Genomic DNA, 25030 nt, shown 5'->3' on the forward strand with positions numbered 1-25030 from the left:
CATAGCCCTTCATTCTTGTGTATCTTTTCAAATGTTTTTATTGAGATTTTTAGCAGAGTTAGTTACAACAAGGGTTACAAAACAAAAAAAAATAAAAAATAATAATATATAGTAATAAAAGTAACATAACACAGTATAATGTAGTGACAGGGTTTTCTCAGCACAATATAGCATATAAACAAATGATCCACAATAAAGAATAAAGTAGTATTCCCAAGTATCTAATATTCATAGTCATAAAGGGACTTGAACAAGAGTAAGTCTCTTAGAATTTGTATAAAAAAGTCCATAATATAATTATTGTAAGATTTATAAATAGCGATATGGATAATGGCCACTTCTGGACCCCAAGACACCCCTCACAGGGATCTATCTGTGTCTTGGAGTACCTAGTCCAACATCCTAAAGGAAATTCAAACACAGTAGTTATCTTTTATGAAGGAAAATAAAGATCTATTCTTACTCCGCAGCTCAATTCAGATAAACAAACATGTGATATATTTGTCACTTTGTTATGAAATTATTTTTAAAGCCATCCAAAAAAAAATATTAAAACGCACAGGAGTTCTTTCTTCTATATGATTAAAGAATCAGCATTATCTAAATTGTGGAAGTATAATTTTTGTACCATGTACTCCAAGGTTCCCATAGTTGTTGTTCCTTAATATATAGGGATTTGTCATTAGGAAATAACAATTCGTAGGAGTGGTGGAGTTGGGTTAATTCTATAACTTCTGTCATAGTAGGAAGAGAGTCAGTTTTCCATTTTCTAGTTATGGATAGTCTCGCAGCTAAAAGTATATGTGTTACTACTTTACGACATTGTTTGGGAATCGTATGTAAATTCATATTCAGAATGGCTAGTTCTGGTGAAAGTTGAAGGACAATACCTGTTACGGAAGTGAGTAAATGGGAGATTGCCTGCCAGTAGTTATGTAAGCTTGGGCAGTCCCACATAATATGAAATAGGGTCCCCAATTGGGTACAATTTCTCCAGCAATTAGGTGACGTGTTCCCCTTGAATTTTGCTAGGATATGTGGAGTCAGGTATTGTCTTTGAACAATTTTTTGTGCCAGTTCCCATAGTATAACACATGCAGTGGCCCTATATATGCTTCGTAGGGAAGCCATCCATTGTTTAATTGAAAAGTCTTGCCCCAAATCTTGTTCCCATTTAAGGAAGGAAGGTAGTTTGCTGGGTATGTTTTTTTCCCCTAGAATTGGGTATATTGTAGCTACTCCTTTCTGTGAGGTGGCATGGTTATTGAGGAAAGACCATATTTGAACCGGGATTGAAGCTCTGAGTTGTGGATTGTGTAGCAGACACTTTTCTATTTGAATATATGTAGATCGCTCAGAATTCGGAAGCTGTAATTCATTACTTAACTGAGAAAAAGACTTTAATGAGCCCTGTTGGAAGAAGGAACCAAGTTTGATATCCCGACCCAAATTCCAGTCGTGTATTTGTACGCCAGGAATTAATGTTGGTATAATTGTTAGAGGAGGGTTTAACACCGTTATTGGAGTTTTATCCTATTTGTATGTGATGATTCTCTGCCAAGAGTGTAGCGTCGCTTTCACCGTTGGTGGGTATTGAGCTGTAATTGTGGACTTAATTTTCCTACTAAGTAACCAGAATTGCATATTAGGCTGTCGTTTGATGTCTTTCTCAATTTGTCCCCATAAAGTTTTAGGAGTAGGCAAGAACCATTCTTGCAATTGGGTCAAAAGAGTTGCGTCATAATAATCCTGTAGATCAGGTACGGTCGCACCACCTATATTTCTATGTTTAATTAGTATATGGTATGCGCAACGGGATTTTTTGCCATTCCATAGATATTTTCCCAAACTGCTTTGTAAGGATTTAAAGTAGTATTTAGGGATACATATTGGAAGGGACCTGAGTTGATATAATAATTTTGGTAAGGTCATCATTTTGAAAGCTGCCAGGCAACCAGCCCATGTAAATTCGAATTTACTAAGTGTTGTCAGATCTGTTTCAAAATGTTTCTTAACCACTTGCCGACCGCCGCACGACGATGTACGTCAACAGAATGGCACGGGCAGGCATATGGGCGTACCTGTACGTCCCTGCCTTCCCGCGGGTGGGGGGCCCGATCGGCCCCCCCCCCCGTGCCTGCGGCGGTCGGTATTCGTTCGGGAGCGATCCGGGATGAGGGGGCGGCCATTCATTCATGGCCACCCCCTCGCGATCGCTCCCGACGAATGGAAATCCTTCATGACATCACTTCCTCTCCTGTAATGTAAACACAGGAGAGGAAGTGATGTAATCTCTCCTCCGTGTCGGTATTTTTCGTTCCGACACCGAGGAGAGAGGATCAGTGAGTTGCACCAACACGACACTTCACAGTAGAACATGCCAGGCACACTCACACCCCCCCTTTACCCCCCGCTCACCCCCCCAATTACCCCTGCCCCCCCAGTCACAGTGACACCAATGCATTTTTTTTGCATTGGTGTCATTTGTGACTGTAATAACTGTTAGGGCAGTTAGGGTTAGCCCCCTTTAGTTCTAATGTACCCCCCTAACCCCCCCAATAAAGGTTTAACCCTGTGATCACCCCCCGTCGCCAGTGTCACTAAGGCTGGGTTCACATTGCAGCGGTTTATGAGAACGGATGTGATTCGCACCGCACTGCAGTGCAAATCACATCCGATCTCTGCGATTCGAGTTCAGCCATTCGCCGCACCCGCCGCAAATTCGCACGGGACCCTTTTTTTGGTCCGCAGCAGAATCGGATCGCATGGGTGTTCACACCATGCGATCCGAGTTTGCAGATCGCACTGCGATATGCGAACTGATCTGGGGGTGTCATTAACATTTCACTGACACTCCCAGCAGTTCGCATAGGGCAGTGTGAACTGCCGCCGGGAGGCATGCGATGCGGGAACCCGCCGCGGATTCGTGGCGTTCCCGCATCGCTCCAGTGTGAACCCAGCCTAATAAGCGATCGTTTTTCTGATCGCTGTATCAGTGTCACAGGTGACGCTAGTTAGGCAGGTAGGTATTTAGGTTCGCCGCAGCTTTTTATAGCGCCAGGGACCCCCATATACTACCGCATAAAGCCCCCTGATTGCCCCCTAGTTAACCCTTTCACCAGTGATCACCATATAACTGTTACAGGTGACGCTGGTTGGTTAGTTATTTTTTTATAGTTTCAGGGCACCCACTATTTATTACCTAGTCTCACTAGTGTACCCCTAAATTTAGGGGTGTCTACTTTCCAAAATGGGGTAATTTGGGGGGGGGGGGGGTTTGTGCCATCTTGGCATTTTATGGCCTTCAAAACTGTAACGCCCTTAGAAAGCCTGAAGGCGGTGCTTGGTTTTCGGGGCCCCGTACGCGGCTAGACTCCCAAAAAGTCCCACATATGTGGTATCCCCGTACTCAGGAGAAGCAGCAGAATTTATTTTGGGGTGTCATTTTACATATGCCCATGGCATGCGTGAGCAATATATCATTTAGTGACAACTTTGTGAAAAAAAAAAAAAAGTTTGTAATTTTCCCGCAACTTGTGGCAAAATATAAAATATTCCATGGACTCAACATGCCTCTCAGCAAATAGCTTGGGGTGTCTACTTTCTAAAATGGGGTCATTTGTGGGGGTTTTGTGCCATCTTGGCATTTTATGGCCTTCAAAACTGTAATAGGTAGTGAGGAGTGAAGTCAAATATTTACGCCCTTAGAAAACCTGAAGGCGGTTCTTGGCTTTCGGGGCTCCGTACGCGGCTAGGCTCCCAAAAAATCCCACACATGTGGTATCCCCGTACTCAGGAGAAGCAGCAGAATTTATTTTGGGGTGTCATTTCACATATGCCCATGGCATGCGTGAGCAATATATCATTTAGTGACAACTTTGTGAAAAAAAAATTTAAAAAAATTAAAGTTTGTAATTTTCCCGCAACTTGTGGCAAAATATAAAATATTCCATGGACTCAACATGCCTCTCAGCAAATAGCTTGGGGTGTCTACTTTCTAAAATGGGGTCATTTGTGGGGATTTTGTGCCATCTTGGCATTTTATGGCCTTCAAAACTGTAATAGGTAGTGAGAAGTGAAATCAAAAATTTACGCCCTTAGAAAGCCTGAAGGCGGTGCTTGGTTTTCGGGGCCCCGTACACGGCTAGGCTCCCAAAAAGTCCCACATATGTGGTATCCCCGTACTCAGGAGAAGCAGCAGAATTTATTTTGGGGTGTCATTTCACATATGCCCATAGCATGTGTGAGCAATATATCATTTAGTGACAACTTTGTGTAAAAAAAAAAATAATAATTTTTTTTTGTCATTATTCAATCGCTTGAGGCAAACAAATAAAATATTCAATGGGCTCAACATGCCACTTATCAATTTCCTTAGGGGGTCTACTTTCCAAAATGGGGTCATTTGGGGGGGTTTTGTACTGCCCTGCCATTTTAGCACCTCAAGAAATGAGATAGGCAGTCGTAAACTAAAAGCTGCGTAAATTCCAGAAAACGTACCTTAGTTTGTAGATGTGACAACTTTTGCGCAAACCAATAAATATACAGTTATTGACTTTTTTTTTTACCAAAGACATGTGGCTGAATACATTTTGGCCTAAATGTATGACTAAAATTGAGTTTATTGGATTTTTCTAATAACAAAAAGTAGAAAATATCATTTTTTTTCAAAATTTGCGGTCTTTTTATGTTTATATCGCAAAAAATAAAAATCGCAGAGTCAGTCAAATACCTTTAAAAGAAAGCTCTATTTGTGGGAAGAAAAGGACGCAAATTTCGTTTGGGTACAACATTGCATGACCGCGCAATTACCAGTTAAAGCAGCGCAGGGCCAAAGTGTAAAAAGACCTCTGGTCATTTACCAGCAAAATGGTCCGGTCTGAAAGTGGTTAAATGGTAAAAAGTTTGTTTTAAATAACTGTTTTGTTTTGTTAGTGAGAGTGATTCCTAAGTAAGAAATCCCCTCGTCTTTCCAGTGGTAGGGGTATTTATTAGACAATAACTGCCTGGTTGTGTTATCTAATCCTAGGTCTAAAATATTGGACTTAGTTTCATTGATTTTATAATATGATGCTGCTCCAAATGTCGTTAGTATATTTTGGAGATTCGGGTGAGATGAAATAGGATCAGACACTATAAGCACTATGTCATCTGCGAACAGACTTATTTTATTATCTATTTGCCCAATTTTTATACCAGATAGTTTTGTGTCAGATCGTATACGTTCTGCTAGAGGTTCGATGGCTAAATGAAATATTAAAGGAGATAAGGGGCAACCTTGTCGTGTTCCATTCGAGATGCCAAAGGGCCTAGACATCATATCATTTGTGTATACTCTCGCTGAGGGGCCCTTATACAGTGCAAAAATTGCCGATAAAATATTTCCATGAAAGCCGAATTTTAAAAGCACTGACTGTAAATAGCCCCAATGGACCCTATCAAACGCCTTCTCTGCATCCAAAGAAAGGAGCAGAGAAGGTGTTTGATGTCTCTCAGTGAAGTGTATAATATCAATCAGACGTCTTGTTGCATCTGAAGATTGTCGACCTTTAGTAAAGCCAGATTGATCTTTGTGAATGAGGTCTGGTATGTAGTTCATCAGTCGATTCGCTATTGCTTTGGCGTATATTTTGATGTCAATGTTCAATAATGAAATCGGTCTGAAATTTTGGGGAGCATTGGGATCTTTGCCTGGTTTCGGCAGTGTTATGATCAAGGCCTGAAGCATCTCAGCCGGAAATTCTGATTTGGATGCCGCTTTGTTAAAAAGTGAGCATAAGTGGGGAGCCAGTATATCTCGAAGTAATTTATAGTATTCTCCTATCATTCCATCTGGGCCTGGAGATTTATTGTTGGGCAGGGAGTCTATAGTTCTAGCAATTTCTTCCACTGAAAATGGGACGTTAAGATCAGAGATTTGATCAGTAGTTAATGATGGGAGACTAATAGTATCTAAGAAATCACTTATTATCTTTGGGGTAGGTGTGGGAGTTTGAGAATCATCTTTAAGATTGTAAAGGGAGCTATAATAACAGCTAAATGCATTCGCTATGTCTTGGGGGTCTTGCAATTTTTCTCTAGTAATAGGGTGGTATAGATATGGAATCTTTGATTTGGAATATCTTCCTTTGATCCGAAGTGCCATGTTTTTTCCTGCTTTGTTGCTAGTATGGTAATATTTAGCTTTAAGTTTTCTAGTATGTTTTTCAAATGTATCCAATAAAGTCGTTCTGAGTTCCTGTCGTAATATTTGTAGTTTAGTTTTCAGTTGTTGTGATGGGTGAGATTGGTTTTGGGAATCTAATGTTTTAATGTCAGCAGTAAGTTTCTCAATGAGTTTCGTTTTATTTTTCCTGAATTGAGCATTCAGTTGCATTAGGATTCCCCTACTAAATGCTTTATGAGCACCCCATAGGGTGGCGGAGTCTGACACCGATCCCACATTATATTTAAAGAATTCAGTTATCTGGTTTTGTATAGCTGTAGCATAGGTAGGCATTTTGATAAGATATGCATTTGTTCTCCATAGAAAATGGGTCGTTTGAGAGTGTTTAGGTAGAATAGTCATACTAATTGGGGCATGATCAGTCCAAGTGATGGGTGCAATGTCAGACTCCCTCACCCGCTGCAATAACCACTTATCCGTAAAAATATAATCAATACAAGTATAGGTATTATGTACCAGGGAATGATATGTGTATTCACGATCTCCAGGATGATGGCATCTCCATACATCATAGAGATCGCTTTTATTCAAAAAAAATTTAAGTGCACAGTTGGTTCTGGTTTTGGGATTAGAAGTGTCTAGTTCTTGTTCATGTATTGTGTTGAAGTCTCCACAAATTATTAAGGCACCTTTTCGGCATTTACCTATTTTTCTCATCAGGCCATTCAGAAAATGGGATTGCCTTTTATTAGGCGCATACACATTTACCAATGTAGTAAGTATATTATCAATGGTACATATTAATATGAGGTATCGTCCATTGGTATCTACAATAGATTCATGCAATTGAAAATTAACTGAATGATGTATGGCAATAAGTACTCCTCTTTTTTTCTGTTGGCCTGATGCTGTAAATATGCGAGGAAAGTTCTTATGGGTGCAAGTGGGAATAGCGCCTGTTTTGAAATGGGTTTCTTGTATACACAATATTTGACATCGCTGGGTGTTCATTCTTGTGTATCTAAAAATAAAAGGATAGGGCGCGCTATGGGATTTGTTAAACAGAGAGTATATATAATGTAATGTAGGTAAGAGCAGCCTCTATTTTGTTTCCATCCTAATGGATGGAACAGTAAGAAAGGTGAGATAGAGAAAATAGATATGGCGCTATACCTTTTTTAAACTCACTAAATATAGGTGTCATAAAAATGTACAGATTTTCCAGCTTGCTGGCTAATAATTTTAAACTCTTAAAATCCTGAATGAACCAAGATATACTAAAATAATAAACCCAATAACTAATATAGTGCTAAGAATCAGTCAATATTAAATAGTGAATACAAAAGTGAATATAAATTTTCCAGTGTGCTGGTTAATAAATTAATAAATAAAATAAAAATAAGAATAAGACTAAGAATATATATAAATGTGAATTCCACAATAAAATAAATAAATTAGATAGCTGAGGTAAATGGATGAATGATTGATGCTATGTTACTAACCCAATCTATAATCAACAGTGAAATTCAAAAAAATATACTCAAAGTGCCTGTGACTGTGGTTATGGCGTAACCAAGTGCCTTGGTTTGCAAATTCAATAAAATGACCATAAAACAAAACCAAAAAATTCAAATTTGTACAGTTGTGAACACAAGTGAAAAAATGAAAAGTGCAACGAATATATACACTGTGTTAGGTTTCAAAAAAATTCCCAAGTAGAGATAAGAAAATTGGGGAAAAAAAAAAGTATAAGTAATAATAGAGATTTAGTCCATAATGTGAAAAAATCTTGCGGTGACAAATCAGATATGAAAGTCTAATTGGGTAAAATTGAAAATAAAAATGAAAATTGAATAGTGAAGAAAGGTTTTCTATGTATAGAAGAGGAGTGGAGGGAGTAACTTCGCTATCCGTTCGTATTTATGAATTTTGCTCTCACCAGAGATACGACCCCGTCCGGGGTGGATCAGCCTCCACAGTATAAGCCACTGTGTCGCTTCTTGGGCTGTCTTTGCTGTAATGCTGGGGAGATCCCTCGTTCCTCCGTGGGGATGTTGTACCTCGTATTACATGTGGTAAAGAAGAGGACTTTCCATGGTATAGTATGTTTGCAACTCAGTTTATTTGTAACAACTTAAAAGTACTCACATTTAGTACGATAAAACACGTATTGTAAAAAGCGTTCGGAACTTCCGCTCGGCTAGCACGCCGTTTGCACAGGAGGTGTACGTATCTGGCCACGCCCTACGCGTTTCGTCATTCAGACGTCATCTGGAGCGGCCATCTTCATACACCTTTCCACTTATATAGGGTGTAGTTACCAATCGCGCATGCGCGGGACCTAACCAATTTTTAACCGATTTTTAACCAATTTTTTATTTCAATTTTAATTTATTTTTTAACCAATTTTTAATCTTAACACATTTTTCCAGGGTCGAATGTAATACAATCAACAAGGCCTTGAACATAAATATATAGCAGGGGAATAAATAATAAGGTTGCACCTAGAAACTTATATTCTAATATCCTAATGTCCCAACACTTTAATTCTATTTTTCCTACCCAACGTGATAATAAAAAATAAAAAATAAAAAATAAAAATACTAATAATCCTATCCCATTCTACCATTTTAGTGCCTTCCCTTCGTATACATTTTTATCTCTTCCATTTTATGTATATATATTTTTCATATATGAATTTTTTTATATGTATAGTTCATTTTATACATATAGTTCATTTTTTATGTATATATATATGAATTTTTATATATATATATATATATATACAATCTAGGTACATTTCTTACATTTTTTACATATATTTTCTCTTTATTCCAACTGAGATCGAATGTTATTCATTTCCTTTCCCTATTCTACCCCTTGGGTAATATAGCAAACATTGGAAAGAAATTTCAAATAGTCAATGTCTTTGGAATTTAGGTAGCTATTTGCACATCTGAGACGTTGTTCAGTGTAAATTTAAATTTAATTTTAATTGTAATTTTTATTTTTATTTATTTTTTTCTACCTCTATTCTCTATGGTAAAGCATACACACACTTTTATTATTTCAGTATTTTTCCTTTATATATAAAAAAAAAATTTCCTTCATTTTTTTCCTTCATTTTCCCTTTCATAGATTTTTATAGATACTGTTTTATAGATAATGTGTATTGATTGGAATTTCTATGTTGATATCGAATTAGGGGTATGTATAAAGTATTAAGGATGTCATAGTATATATTCCACTTATAGAGGAGGAGTGCCCAATCTGCGTTTATTTACATCAGATTATTAGCAGGTACAATGATATATTCCCTGCATAGCCGGCACAAAAATCGGCTTAATAATGGCGATTCCCTTAGCAAACATGGCGGTTAGGTCCCACGCATGCGCGATTGGTAACTACACCCTATATAAGTGGAAAGGTGTATGAAGATGGCCGCTCCAGATGACGTCTGAATGACGAAACGCGTAGAGCGTGGCCAGATACGTACACCTCCAGTGCAAACGGCGTGCTAGCCGAGCGGAAGTTCCGAACGCTTTTTACAATATGTGTTTTATCGTACTAAATGTGAGTACTTTTAAGTTGTTACAAATAAACTGAGTTGCAAACATACTATACCATGGAAAGTCCTCTTCTTTACCACATGTAATACGAGGTACAACATCCCCACGGAGGAACGAGGGATCTCCCCAGCTTTACAGCAAAAACAGCCCAAGAAGCGACACAGTGGCTTATACTGTGGAGGCTGATCCACCCCGGACGGGGTCGTATCTCTGGTGAGAGCAAAATTCATAAATACGACCGGATAGCGAAGTTACTCCCTCCACTCCTCTTCTATACATAGAAAACCTTTCTTCACTATTTAATTTTCATTTTTATTTTCAATTTTACCCAATTAGACTTTCATATCTGATTTGTCACCGCAAGATTTTTTCACATTATGGACTAAATCTCTATTATTACTTATACTTTTTTTTTTTTCCCAATTTTCTTATCTCTACTTGGGAATTTTTTTGAAACCTAACACAGTGTATATATTCGTTGCACTTTTCATTTTTTCACTTGTGTTCACAACTGTACAAATTTGAATTTTTTGGTTTTGTTTTATGGTCATTTTATTGAATTTGCAAACCAAGGCACTTGGTTACGCCATAACCACAGTCACAGGCACTTTGAGTATATTTTTTAGAATTTCACTGTTGATTATAGATTGGGTTAGTAACATAGCATCAATCATTCATCCATTTACCTCAGCTATCTAATTTATTTATTTTATTGTGGAATTCACATTTATATATATTCTTATTCTTATTTTTATTTTATTTATTAATTTATTAACCAGCACACTGGAAAATTTATATTCACTTTTGTATTCACTATTTAATATTGACTGATTCTTAGCACTATATTAGTTATTGGGTTTATTATTTTAGTATATCTTGGTTCATTCAGGATTTTAAGAGTTTAAAATTATTAGCCAGCAAGCTGGAAAATCTGTACATTTTTATGACACCTATATTTAGTGAGTTTAAAAAAGGTATAGCGCCATATCTATTTTCTCTATCTCACCATTCTTGTGTATCTGACCAGAGGAAACAATCCACCTTCACAATTTGAAAAGAGCTGTTTTACCTAAAGTGTTCTCAAAATTCAAAATATACTGTATGTCAAAATATATGTAATATAATAACTTTCGGTGAATTTTTCTTTACCTCCAGGGAACGGTTTCTACATATTTCATCCAGCGATTCGGATTTAATTGTGATTGTCATGTAGTTGCATTCACTGGGGATAATCCAGGTGAGGATTTGTTTAAAATGTGCCAGCTCATAATACTTAATCATTGGCATATCTCCGGGGATACAGTTCCTTTGTGAAAATAAGGGAGAGTGTAAAAATACCATACCCCACCATCTTTGGAGATATGTAGGTATAAATTATGGTGCCCATGAATATATTAGCTGACAGTATCCAATAATTTTACACAGGTGGAGAATATCTATCATCCAGAAGAGACTTGCATATTTAGGTCAAGTTTCGGGCCTGATAGCTCTTAAAAAAATTTCAAACATACTTGTATCCAGTTTTTAGAGTTATTGGCCTGTAAAAAAATTTAACTCCGAATCAGCAAAATTCACAGTTAAAACGTGTATAAGGCAATATTTGTATTTCTGTCTATCCAGTCGTGAGAGTTACAGTCTTGCCACAGAACAGTCAGTTTGGTGACCAGACTTTTCTTTAAGGGTCTGGTCACTTTGACAACGCTTTTAAAATTCAACTTGTGAAAGGAACAGCTGTTTTTTTTTTTTTTAATGTTCAGATAACGAATAGCATAAGGCCGTGCCATAGGAGAGTGATATAGATTGATGGAAAGACAGACAGGGTATCTAGAAATTGTAGGAAATGAAGAGGAGATACGTATTGTGTGTAATAAGGTCACCCATATGTCCCACCTCAATAAAACAACAAATTCATTACTTTGTTGATTTTACTGGTCTTCTTATATTAGATCATTGTTAGATGTGTTTTTAGAGATGTGACCTTTATCTGCAATCAATACAGTTATAGATCTTATTGCTTTTCCAAAAAATGTGGTCTAATTCAACAGAAATATCAGAAAAGGGACCAATTATACAAGTTGGTTAAAAAAAAAAACCCTGTAAAACTATTAAGCATTACGAGGATTAAGAATATTAATAATATGGTGTGTTTGTATGCTACTATGGATTTAAACCAGGAAAATCTTACTGACATAAGTTCATCAGTACAATATTGATAGAATCGGTCTGGGGGTCACTTAAAATGCAAATCTGTGTTTTTTGGTTTTTTTAAGGTTCGTTAAGTTCCTCTATTAAAATAATTTAATTGACACTGGCAAACCATTTTGGAAAGGAGAGTGGTTCCAGTGTGCTTAAAGAGGAAGTAAACCCTGATGGGTGTTACTTCCTCTTTCATTCCCTGCAAAGGCAAAGCATAATGGACTACTATGCATCGCATAGTAGTCCATTATGTGTCACTTACCTGACACAGGAGCCAGCGAAGTCACCGCTGTCCCCTGTAGTTCCGAGCGTCCATCTTCTTGGTGGGTCTCCGTGGGTCTCGCTGCTCCGGCGCTGTGATTCGCCGGAGCAGCGATGACGTCACTCCCGCGCATGCGCACGGGAGCCGAGACTCGCGGCATTGCCGTCATCGACGATGCCCCGCTCAGTGCGCCTGCGCGCCGCTGTCTACGGCGCATGCGCCGTAGATAGCGGTGCCCGTCTTTGGGCAAATATCTCCTAAACCGTATAGGTTTGGGAGATATTTTTTGGACCTACAGGTAAGCCTTAATCTAGGCTTACCTGTAGGTCAAAGTGGTTTGTAAGGGTTTACAACCACTTTAAATGCAGGCCTCTGTTACATTTCAACAACCCAGCATGCACTGGTTGGTGACGTCACAAGGAGGCGGTGCCACCAGGTGAGGTCACTAGGTGGCCCTCCTCTTACCTATTTCAGAACTCTCAAATGGCAGAGCAGGTATTTGGCAGTTCACCTTCACCGTGGGCGAATGTTTTTTTTCTTTTTCAGATCAGGTGGGTGCGGTGGGCCTCGTGATTGAGATTGATATACATTAGGGGACATTGTTTTTTTTAATAAAGGAATTGTCAAAAACTGCCTACTGGTTTTTTTCTGACACTTTTTTTGGTGAATGGGTACCTCATTAACATAGGGAGGGGACCAATGAGCCAATAAGCCCCCTGCCCACAGACCCACACAACCACAGTCTAGGGTTGTCGGGAAGAGGTCCTTGTCCCCATCCCCAGGCTACATGCCATCCACGTGGGGACAAGGTGCTTTGGGATGGGCCCCAAAGAAACCCCTCATGTTGACGGCATGTAGCCTGGTACGATTCAGAAGGAGGGGAAGTGCTTTCTTGTTCCCCATTTCCTGACCTGCCAGGATGCATGCTTGGATAAGGGTCTGGTATAGATCCTGGGGGGGGCATGTTTAAATCCATACCCCACACCATTTTTGCTTTTACATTTTTGTATTGTGGGCAATTTAAATGTCATTTTTTTTCTTTATGAATTTCAGTTTTGCTGCAGCAGGTTCTAGAGGCACCACTTTACAGGCAGACTAAGGGACCCCCCCCCAGAACTATATATATAGGAATTTTTCCTTTTTATTGTTCCAATTTAAGCATCATTACATACAATCACTGCTTTTGTAAAAACTATCTTTTAAAAAAAAAATAAAAAATTGCATTGATACATGTAACCCAGGGCAGTACCCAGGCCCCCCATACCCTTTTGTAGGGCCAATAACTTGCATATAAGCCTTTTAAAAAACAGGGCATTTGATTTTTCGAATTTGGGTTCCATAGACTTCAATGGGGTTCAGGTTCAAACTTTTGCAATATTTGAGAATTCTGGTACAAACCGAAGTAGTGTTTGGTCCAACTCTACTGGCAGGATCAACCCGGTCCTTTAAATTAAATAAGTACATGAAAATGATAAAGACTAGGGTTTCTAAAACACACGTATGTTAACACACAAATAGAAAAACAAATATTTAGGGTAACATACACATTGCCAGTGGACAGTGCTGAATCCAGTCGGTCGTTGAGCTTGGAGAAGAGAGGTAGAAGGAAGGAGAAGGGGAGTGCCTTGCCATCTTAGGCTATAGAGCTGTGTGTTTCTGTTGATACACACAGTATAAGGAGATGCAACTCTAGTCCCTGCATGCAAAGGTGACTCCATAGGATGCTTTAAGAGAAAGGAGCCACCCTAAAACATAAAAACTGGAGCAGTGGTCATGGTACCACCTTAGACTGGAGCATAGGCAAGAATTAAAAGATAAAGAATCTGCTTAGTAAGTGATTAAATCAGCTGATGAAAATGCAACTATAACTGTGTACCTTGCACTTATTTGGATCTCCTGTATTTGTTTCGAATTTTTGGGAAAGAAAGGTTGCCTGAAAATATATAGAATCTTTTGAATGTTTACATTGTAACATTGTAATGGTTTTATGTAATCAAATCTGATAAAATAAGTCTAGATGAATTTAACAAAGTTATTTTTTTTACCCAGCATCCCTGGCTGGAATGAGACTAGAAGAAGGTGACATAGCAGTAAGTATTTTAGCAGGTAATAAAATATGTGTAGAGTCTGTCTGTTACACTTAATAAATTCACTTATAATTCCATACACCTAGCAATAAGCTGCACTAAGCAGGTCCTGGAGCATAAGCCAGATAGGAATTGCAGATCAATATGTTTTTTTCTTCCTATTGTTTATTCTCGTAATATCTTTTATTTTGATTTTATATGTTTTTTTTCACCTCCAGAGACATTTGCAATCCTCAAGAACTAAGTTGCTGTATTGGAACTAAAATTTTCCTAAGATTTTATGGCTTAGTAATGATTTAGACCTTTTTTTTTTTTTTTTTTAAACTGTTGTTTAGGGATGAGCCGAACACCCCCCGGTTCGGTTCGCACCAGAACTTGCGAACGACCCCCGCGTTCGGTACGAACGTTAGAACCCCATTGAAGTCTATGGGACTCGAACGTTCAAATTGGAAAGTGCTAATTTTAACGGCTAATATGCAAGATAGTGTCCTAAAAAGGGTTTGGCGACCTGCCTCCTGCCTCAGGGGACATGGGTCACTGCAAAAAAAAGTTATAAAAACTACCGTTTTGGCGGGAGCACTGATTTTAATGACGATTAAAGGGAAAAAAAAAGTGAAATATTCCTTTAAATATGGTGCCTGGGGGGTGTCTGTAGTATGCCTGTGAAGTGCCACGTGTTTCCCGTGTTTAGAACAGTCCCTGCACAAAATGACATTAAACGGAAATAACACCATTTAAAACTGCTTGCGGTTTTAATGTTATATCTGGTTCCTGCAATATGGTTGAAAATCATTGAGAAACATGGCATGGGTAGCCCTCCCTGCCCATTACCAGCCTATTTGGGTCTTGTACGCATATTAAGGGGAACCCCGTACCCATATTAAAAAAAGGAAATGCGTGTGGCCCCCAGGCCCTATATACTCAGAACAGCAGTATACAGGCGGTGCAAACAAGACAGGGACTGTGTAGGTTTGTTGTGTTAAGTTGAATCTGTTTGTCATTTTCAACCGGTACATTTTTAAAGTGTAGCTCCAGTCAAAAAAACTATCTTTAAGCTTTTTGGAAAACATAGGGAAGGGTTATCACCCCTGTATGATTTGTTTTGTCGTCCATCTTTTTTCATCTCACTTGCTGCTGTCTCCTTGCGTTTGCAAGTAGGAGATGTTTGTAAGTTGGATGTTTGAAAGTAGGGGCCTGCCCTATATTATAGCGGTATGTACTGGGTACAGAGCACGCAGACAGCACGCACTATCTCCTAACACTACTGACTGCAAGCTCTATTATTAACCACTTGTTACCCCAATGTTTGCATAAAGTGAAAGATGAAGTTATGCTGAGTAAATAGATATCAAACATGTCACTCTTCAAAATTGCACATGCCCGTGGAATGGCGCCAAACGTCGCTACTTAAAAAATCCCCATAGGCGACGCTTTAAATATTTTTTTACTGGTTACATGTTTTGAGTTGCAGAGGAGGTCTAGGACTAGAATTATTGCTCTCGCTCTAACATTCTTGGCGATACCTCACATGTGTGGCACATGCGAGCACATGGGGACATGGGCGCTTTAATTTTTATTTTATTTTTTTATTGTTCATTTTACTTTATTTATTTTAGTTTGACATTTTTTTTCCCAAAAATATATTTTTGATCACTTTTATTCCTATTACAAGAAATGTAAACATCCCTTGTAATAGGAATATGGGGTGACAGGTCCTCTTTACAGTGAAATCTGGGGGGTCAATATGACCCCACATCTCACCTCTAGGCTGGGAAGCCTGAAATAAAAAATAAAAAAAAGATTCTGGCTTTGATCGTACTGGCGAGTTGGTAGAAGCACCGGAGGGCGGTGAGGGGTGGGGGGCGTCTATGGCTGGGTATTTCAGGGTATCACCGAGTATGGCTGGGTATCTCTGAGTATGGCTGGGTATGGCAATTTATGGCAGGGTATTACAGAGTATTGGCGGGGTATTGGCGGGGTACTACAGAGTAATAGCAGGGTACTGCAGAGTATTGGGGGTACTGCAGAGTAATGGCGGGTACTGCAGAGTATTGGGGGGTACTGCAGAGTAATGGGGGTTACTGCAGAGTAATGGGGGCTACTGCAGAGTAATGGCAGGGTACTGCACTGCAGAGTAATGGCGGGGTACTGCACTGCAGAGTAATGGCGGGGTACTGCAGAGTAATGGCGGGGTACTGCAGAGTAATGGCAGGGTACTGCACTGCAGAGTAATGGCGGGGTACTGCACTGCAGAGTAATGGCGGGGTACTGCAGAGTAATGGCGGGGTACTGCAGAGTAATGGCAGGGTACTGCACTGCAGAGTAATGGCAGGGTACTGCACTGCAGAGTAATGGCGGGGTACTGCACTGCAGAGTAATGGCGGGGTACTGCAGAGTAATGGCGGGGTACTGCAGAGTAATGGCAGGGTACTGCAGAGTATGCACTGGTATTGCAGAGTATTGGCAGGGAATTGAGGGGTTAAATTCGGTGAGCAGCGATGTGGGCACTGCAGATGCAGCCCACATCGCTGCTGACACCGATCTCTTTCCCCTCCGCTGTACCGATCGGTACAGAAAGGGGAGGGAGGAACAGGCGTCATAACATGACGCCGGTTTGTTTCCAAGTGATCACTCCGTCATTTGACGGAGCAATCACGTGGTAAACGGCCGCTATGAGCGGCCGTTTACCGTGATGCGCCGGGTCCTATGGACCCGGCGGTCACGGATGCTCTCGAGTGCGCACACCTCGGGGCACGCGAGAGCAGAATTCTGGGAGGCCGTTAATTAACGGCCTCTCTGAGTTAAACAACCGCCCTGAAGCCGTTAATCGGCAATGGGCAGTTGTTAAGTGGTTAAAGCTAGATCACTAGCTATATAGGTGAGGTGAATATAGTGGTGTATACTGCAGTCAGGGCACAGACAACAACCACTACACAGCAGCAAGATAGGAAATCAGCCAAAAACGATTGGTGTGTACTGTGTTGAAGGTACACAGAACACCCACTGCTTCAGATGCAAAGTAACACACTACAGGAGGCCGCCTTAAAGGCGGCCTTATATAGTGTGGGGCGTGCACTACACAGCCTGAGCTATGATTGGCCACAGGCAGGATGCCTGTGGCCAATCATGGCTCTCCTCGCTGCCGGCGCTGCGATTGGCCAAGCATGCGGGGTCACAGTGCATGCTTGGCCAATCATCGGGCAGCAATGCACTGCGCCAACGCAGTGCATTGTGGTCCGCGCGCGCGTCACTCGAATTTTGACGCGAACGGCCAAAACGTTCGGAATTCGCCGAACGCACGAACAGTCAATGTTCGAGTCGAACGTACGTTCGACTCGAACACGAAGCTCATCCCTACTGTTGTTAGTTTCACACTATATTTTGCTTAATTTGAAGCTTGTCTACTTTGAAGAACAATTTCATGTTTGATAAAAAGTCCTTCAGTCTGCCCACTGGGCCCCTATCCTAAATCAAGCCTTGACTGCCCACTCAGGTGCCTACTTACCAGTTGTGTCAGCCTTATCTGATTTTTACCCAAAATCTTGTCTGCTAATGTACTTACCTGCACAGTAAGCCACGCTGGATTCAAATGGGGTCATACTCCAACAGTACAGGAACAGCCCCATTTTTTTCCCCATCAGGAACACCTAAGCAAGCACCTAGCAAGTAGGTGTGTCTGAGGCTTACATTAGGCTGGGGGTTATGAAGGACGGGCGGATGGAGGTTCATCATTTTTGGTCACAGCATAGATAGCATAGCATAGACAAAGGATCCAGTTTAGAGAAACTTCATTGTAAAGAATCTTAGACTTAAAGCAGTAGTAAAGTCCCACACTGAAAAAAACTATTTGGGCACACAGGCAGTTTAAAGAGTAACTCCACTTTTGTTGCAGATTCTTACATTTTATTATTCTGAAGAAATAGCTGGTTGTTTGGTTGTGGCCATGTGCTAAATGAATCTGTATGGGAGTGATTTTATAATTATCAGCTGCTTATCCCTTTAGACATGATCTCACCAAAAATGACACGTTGCAGAAGATGCCAAAAATTTGATTTGTATCTAAGGGTAGACTTTTGGAAAAATCAGTAAGGCAATCACGCAAGGAGGAAATTACATTTTCAGGGAGCGTTCTGTACACCATGTTGCCATATTGTATTGCATTTTACAGAAAACTACACAGTAGATTGAAAAGGAAAGGCCATTTTTAATAAAGTTCAATTATAATATGTCTTGAGTTGCAATTATATATACTATATTATTTTTATTTTATATTTGTTACCCTTTAACCGCTTAAAGACTGCCTACCACATATATCATGTCAGCACATGAAGAACACAGAGATTGCTGTTCCTAATCACTAGGAACAGCAGATCTCCATGTTCTCCCCTGTCAGAACTGGGATCTGCCTTGTTTATATAGGAAGATCCCCATTCTGCCTCTCTGTGGAGCGAAAATTGGCTCCTCCTCCGTGAAGCTGCTGCGCACACACCCACAGTATCTATTGCAGGAAACAACGTACAGGCACGTTGTTTTGCGCAGTAGAGCAGTATATATGCGGTGGGCGGTCTTTAAGCTATTAAAGGGTAACACCACTTTCATGGAAAAAAAATAACCAATAATAAAAAAAATACAGGGAACACTTTTAACCCTTTGATCGACCCTGGTGTTAACCCCTTCCCTGCTAGTGTCATTTTTACAGTAATCAGTGTATTTTTTCTAGCACTGATCACTGTACTGGTGTCACTGGTCCCCAAAAAGTGTCACTTAGGGTCAGATTTGTGTGCCGCAATATCACAGTCCTGCTAAAAATCGCTGATTGCTGCCATTACTAATAAAAAACATAAAAAAATTAAAAGTCCATAAATCTATCCCTTAGTTTGTAGACGCTATAACTTTTGCGCAAACCAATCAATATATACGCTTATTGGGATTTTCTTTTACCAAAAATATGTAGAAGAATACATATCAGCCTTAAATCCATGAAGAAATTTTTTTTTTTACTTTTTTTTGGATATGTATTATAGCAGAAAGAATATTTTTTTTTTACAAAATTGACGGTCTATTTTTTATTTATAGCTCAAAAAATAGAAACCGCAGAGGTGATCAAATACCACCAAAAGAAATCTCTATTTGTGGGAAAAAAAATGACATCAATTTATTTGGGTACTGCACCGCACGACTGCACAATTGTCTGTTAACCACTTTCAGACCGGACCATTTTGCTGGTAAATGACCAGAGGTCTTTTTACACTTTGGCACTGCGCTGCTTTAACTGGTAATTGCGCGGTCATGCAATGTTGTACCCAAACAAAATTTGCGTCCTTTTCTTCCCACAAATAGAGCTTTCTTTTGATGGTATTTGATTGCCTCTGCGATTTTTATTTTTTGCGATATAAACGTAAAAAGACCGCAAATTTTGAAAAAAAATGATATTTTCTACTTTTTGTTATTAGAAAAATCCAATAAACTCAATTTTAGTCATACATTTAGGCCAAAATGTATTCAGCCACATGTCTTTGGTAAAAAAAAAGTCAATAATTGTATATTTATTGGTTTGCGCAAAAGTTGTCACATCTACAAACTAAGGTACGTTTTCTGGAATTTACGCAGCTTTTAGTTTACGACTGTCTATCTCATTTCTTGAGGTGCTAAAATGACAGGGCAGTACAAAACCCCCCCAAATGACCCCATTTTGGAAAGTAGACCCCCTAAGGAAATTGATAAGAGGCATGTTGAGCCCATTGAATATTTTATTTTTTTGCCTCAAGCGATTGAATAATGACAAAAAAAAAATTTTTTTTTTTTTTTACACAAAGTTGTCACTAAATGATATATTGCTCACACATGCTATGGGCGTATGTGAAATGACACCCCAAAATAAATTCTGCTGCTTCTCCTGAGTACGGGGATACCACATATGTGGGACTTTTTGGGAGCCTAGCCGCGTACAGGGCCCCGAAAACCAAGCACCGCCTTCAGGCTTTCTAAGGGCGTAAATTTTTGATTTCACGCCTCACTACCTATTACAGTTTTGAAGGCCATAAAATGCCAAGATGGCACAAAACCCCCACAAATGACCCCATTTTAGAAAGTAGACACCCCAAGCTATTTGCTGAGAGGCATGTTGAGTCCATGGAATATTTTATATTTTGCCACAAGTTGCGGGAAAATTACAAACTTTTTTTTTTTTTTTTTTTTTTTCACAAAGTTGTCACTAAATGATATATTGCTCATGCATGCCATGGGCATATGTGAAATGACACCCCAAAATAAATTCTGCTGCTTCTCCTGAGTACGGGGATACCACATATGTGGGACTTTTTGGGAGCCTAGCCGCGTACGGGGCCCCGAAAACCAAGCACCGCCTTCAGGCTTTCTAAGGGCGTAATTTTTTGAGTTCACTTCTCACTACCTATTACAGTTTTGAAGGCCATAAAATGCCAAGATGGCACAAAACCCCCACAAATGACCCCATTTTAGAAAGTAGACACCCCAAGCTATTTGCTGAGAGGCATGTTGAGTCCATGGAATATTTTATATTTTGCCACAAGTTGCGGGAAAATTACAAACTTTTTTTTTTTTTCACAAAGTTGTCACTAAATGATATATTGCTCACGCATGCCATGGGCATATGTGAAATGACACCCCAAAATAAATTCTGCTGCTTCTCCTGAGTACGGGGATACCACATATGTGGGACTTTTTGGGAGCCTAGCCGCGTACGGGGCCCCAAAAACCAAGCACCGCCTTCAGGCTTTCTAAGGGCGTTACAGTTTTGAAGGCCATAAAATGCCAAGATGGCACAAACCCCCCCCCCCAAATGACCCCATTTTAGAAAGTAGACACCCCTAAATTTAGGGGTACACTAGTGAGACTAGGTAATAAATGGCGGGTGCCCTGAAACTATAAAAAAATAACTAACCAACCAGCGTCACCTGTAACAGTTATATGGTGATCACTGGTGAAAGGGTTAACTAGGGGGCAATCAGGGGGCTTTATGCGGTAGTATATGGGGGTCCCTGGCGCTATAAAAAGCTGCGGCGAACCTAAATACCTACCTGCCTAACTAGCGTCACCTGTGACACTAATACAGCGATCAGAAAAACGATCGCTTATTAGGCTGGGTTCACACTGGAGCGATGCGGGAACGCCACGAATGCGCGGCGGGTTCCCGCATCGCATGCCTCCCGGCGGCAGTTCACACTGCCCTATGCGAACTGCTGGGAGTGTCAGTGAAATGTTAATGACACCCCCAGATCAGTTCGCATATCGCAGTGCGATCTGCAAACTTGGATCGCATGGTGTGAACACCCATGCGATCCGATTCTGCTGCGGACCAAAAAAAGGGTCCCGTGCGAGTTTGCGGCGGGTGCGGCGGGTGCGACACGAATTCAGCCATACTATCTGTATAGCTGAACTCGAATCGCACAGAGATCGGATGTGATTTGCACTGCAGTGCGGTGCGAATCACATCCGTTCTCATAAACCGCTGCAATGTGAACCCAGCCTTAGTGACACTGGCGACGGGGGGTGATCACGGGGTTAAACCTTTATTGGGGGGGTTAGGGGGGTACCTTAGAACTAAAGGGGGCTAACCCTAACTGCCCTAACAGTTATTAGTCACAAATGACACCTGCCGGGTGATCAGGGGGTTAAACCTTTATTAGGTAATAAATGGCGGGTGCCCTGAAACTATAAAAAAATAACTAACCAACCAGCGTCACCTGTAACAGTTATATGGTGATCACTGGTGAAAGGGTTAACTAGGGGGCAATCAGGGGGCTTTATGCGGTAGTATATGGGGGTCCCTAGCGCTATAAAAAGCTGCGGCGAACCTAAATACCTACCTGCCTAACTAGCGTCACCTGTGACACTAATACGGCGATCAGAAAAATGATCGCTTATTAGGCTGGGTTCACACTGGAGCGATGCGGAAACGCCGCGAATCCGCGGCGGGTTCCCGCATCGCATGCCTCCCGGCGGCAGTTCACACTGCCCTATGCGAACTGCTGGGAGTGTCAGTGAAATGTTACTGACACCCCCAGATCAGTTCGCATATCGCAGTGCGATCTGCAAACTCGGATCGCATGGTGTGAACACCCATGCGATCCGATTCTGCTGCGGGCCAAAAAAAGGGTCCCGTGCGAATTTGCGGCGGGTGCGGCGGGTGTGGCGGGTGCGGCGGGTGCGGCGAATGGCTGAACTCGAATCGCACAGAGATCGGATGTGATTTGCACTGCAGTGCGGTGCGAATCACATTCGTTCTCATAAACCGCTGCAATGTGAACCCAGCCTTAGTGACACTGGCGACGGGGGGTGATCACGGGGTTAAACCTTTATTGGGGGGGTTAGGGGGGTACATTAGAACTAAAGGGGGCTAACCCTAACTGCCCTAACAGTTATTACAGTCACAAATGACACCAATGCAAAAAAAAAAAAAAAAATAATAAAAAAATGACATTGGTGTCACTGTGACTGGGGGGCAGGGGTAATTGGGGGGGTGATCGGGGGGTAAAGGGGGGGTGTGAGTGTGCCTGGCATGTTCTACTGTGTGTGGGATGTGTTGGTGCAACTCACTGATCCGCTCTCCTCCGTGTCGGAACGAAAAATACCGACACGGAGGAGAGAATACATCACTTCCTCTCCTGTGTTTACATTACAGGAGAGGAAGTGATGTCACCGGGGATTTCCATTCGTCGGGAGCGATCGCGAGGGGGTGGCCATGAATGAATGGCCGTCCCCTCGTCCGGGATCGCTCCCGAACGAAAACCGACCGCCGCAGGCACCGGGCGGGGGCCCGATCGGGCCCCCGACCCGCGGGAGGCAAAGCACGTACATGTACGTGCTTATGCCTGCCCGTGCCATTCTGCCGACGTACATCGGCGTGAGGCGGTCGGCAAGTGGTTAAAGTAACGCAGTGCTGTTTCGCAAAAAATGGCCTGGTCATTAAGGGGGTAAATCATTCCGGGGCTGAAGTGGTTAAGTTACAATGTGCACTGCATACTAGCACATTATGACAGAGTTACATTAACCCCTTCCCACCTCCCGGGCCCCTTAAGAGGTTCTAAATGCCAGGAGGCAGAGGTAGGCATTCCAAATTTGTGACGGCTGTGATTGGTTGTCACAGCGTTCACTTGATCGGAAGGCTCCTGATCACAAATATGCATCAGGAGCTTTCCGTTACCCACAGATTACCATGCTCCCAGTGTGGTAATATATTTACATATGGTTGCCCACCCACCAAGAGGCTACATATATGCATACGGCTGGTGGGAAGTGGTTAAAATGAAGCCCTCCAGTGGCACGCTGGCACCACTGTCGGCGCTTCTGTATTCACCTATTGTTCCCTCTGGGTTCGAGCTCTCTGTCGATTGAATGGTTGGCCTGTGATAACATCACTCAAGCGCATGGGAGTCATGGTGTGCGCCGTTCATTCAGAGCACAATTCCATCAAGTATAGGAGATATTCAGTGTACCTACAGGTACGCCTTATTATGTATGTGGTCCCAATTGCCTTGAGATCATTCACAAGCTCCTCCCTGATCCCTCACTTTTCTCATGATCATCCTAACCACATGAGATGAAATCTTGTAATGGAGCTCCAGACCGTCCAAATTGATGGCCATTTTGTATTTCTTCCATTTGTGAAAAATTGCTTCAACACTTGTCTCCTTCTCACCAAGCTTCTTGCTGATGGTCTTGTAGCCCATTCCAGGCTTGTGCAGGTCTACAATCTTGTGCCTGACGTCCTTTGACAGCTCTTTGGCCTTGCCCATGATGGTGAAGTTAGAATGGTAGAAAGAGATTCTGTGGACGGGTGTCTTTTATACACATAACCAGTTGTTAGGAGGACTAATTGACAGGACTAATCTTTGTACCACATGAGCACATACTGTGCTTCTGATATAAATCACGGGGCCCCGTACAGGGCACCCGTCGTATATTACCTAATAAAAGGTTTAACCCCCTGATCATGTGGCGGGTGATATCAGTTCGGTATTTCATTTTAGTGTCAATTAGGGTCTGCGTCACCCCAGGTAGTGTCAGAATAGTGCCAGTAGCTCTAACATCCACGCACACACCATACACCTATCTTAGTAGTATAGTGTCTGAACGGATCAATATCTGATCTGATCAGATCTATACTAGAGTCCCCAGTAGTTTAGGGTTGCCAAAAACGCAGTGTTAGCGGAATCAACCCAGATACCTGCTAGCACCTGCATTTAGCCCCTCCGCCCAGCCCAGCCCACCCAAGTGCAGTAGCAATCGATCACTGTCACTTACAAAATACTAAACACTTAACTGCAACATTCACAGAGTCAGGCCTGATCCCTGTGAACGCTAACAGTTTTTTTGGTAGCTTTGGAAGCAGTCGCTGACAGTCAGTGCTCTTTTTTTCCTAGTGTACCAGTAAATTTAGAGGCCAAAATGTCCAATGGAAGGTACACTAGTGAAGAGGCCTACACGTTTCTGAGCATGACAGATGAGAGTGAAGCTCTGATGATGTGGTAGTGGTCTCTGCCAAGGTGAGGCATACCCGACCCTGTTCATCTGCTGTTGTTGAGGTGCAAGAACCGCAGGTCTCTTATGGAGCAGAGAGCCAGTACTAGTGCCACTAATCCTTCTGGTGAACTGGCAAGTACCAGCAGCCTAGTACATCCTGGTCATACATCCAGCAGTGCAGTATCACGTAGTGACGTGGCGAGTCCCATAAGTGCAGTTCAAGCTGGTGAGGTGGCTCGCACAACTA

The 25030-nt window shown here is 41.4% G+C and overlaps 1 protein-coding gene across 5 annotated transcripts in view; it reads left to right on the top strand.

The window, feature by feature from the left end:
• Window positions 1-25030, top strand: part of XYLB (xylulokinase) — a 242160-nt gene that overhangs the window by 47135 nt on the left and 169995 nt on the right. For all 5 annotated transcript variants that reach the window (XM_077491188.1, XM_077491191.1, XM_077491187.1 and 2 more), the window contains 2 exons: window positions 10891-10972; window positions 14243-14283. In XM_077491188.1, the coding sequence (XP_077347314.1) occupies window positions 10891-10972; window positions 14243-14283 (123 nt within the window). The remainder of the gene's footprint in view (window positions 1-10890; window positions 10973-14242; window positions 14284-25030) is intronic.

This window comes from Lithobates pipiens, unplaced genomic scaffold (genome assembly GCF_037356315.1).
Source record: "Lithobates pipiens isolate NorthernLeopardFrog02 unplaced genomic scaffold, aLitPip1_a1.2 Scaffold_19, whole genome shotgun sequence".
In the NCBI taxonomy this organism is placed as follows: Eukaryota; Metazoa; Chordata; class Amphibia; order Anura; family Ranidae; genus Lithobates; species Lithobates pipiens.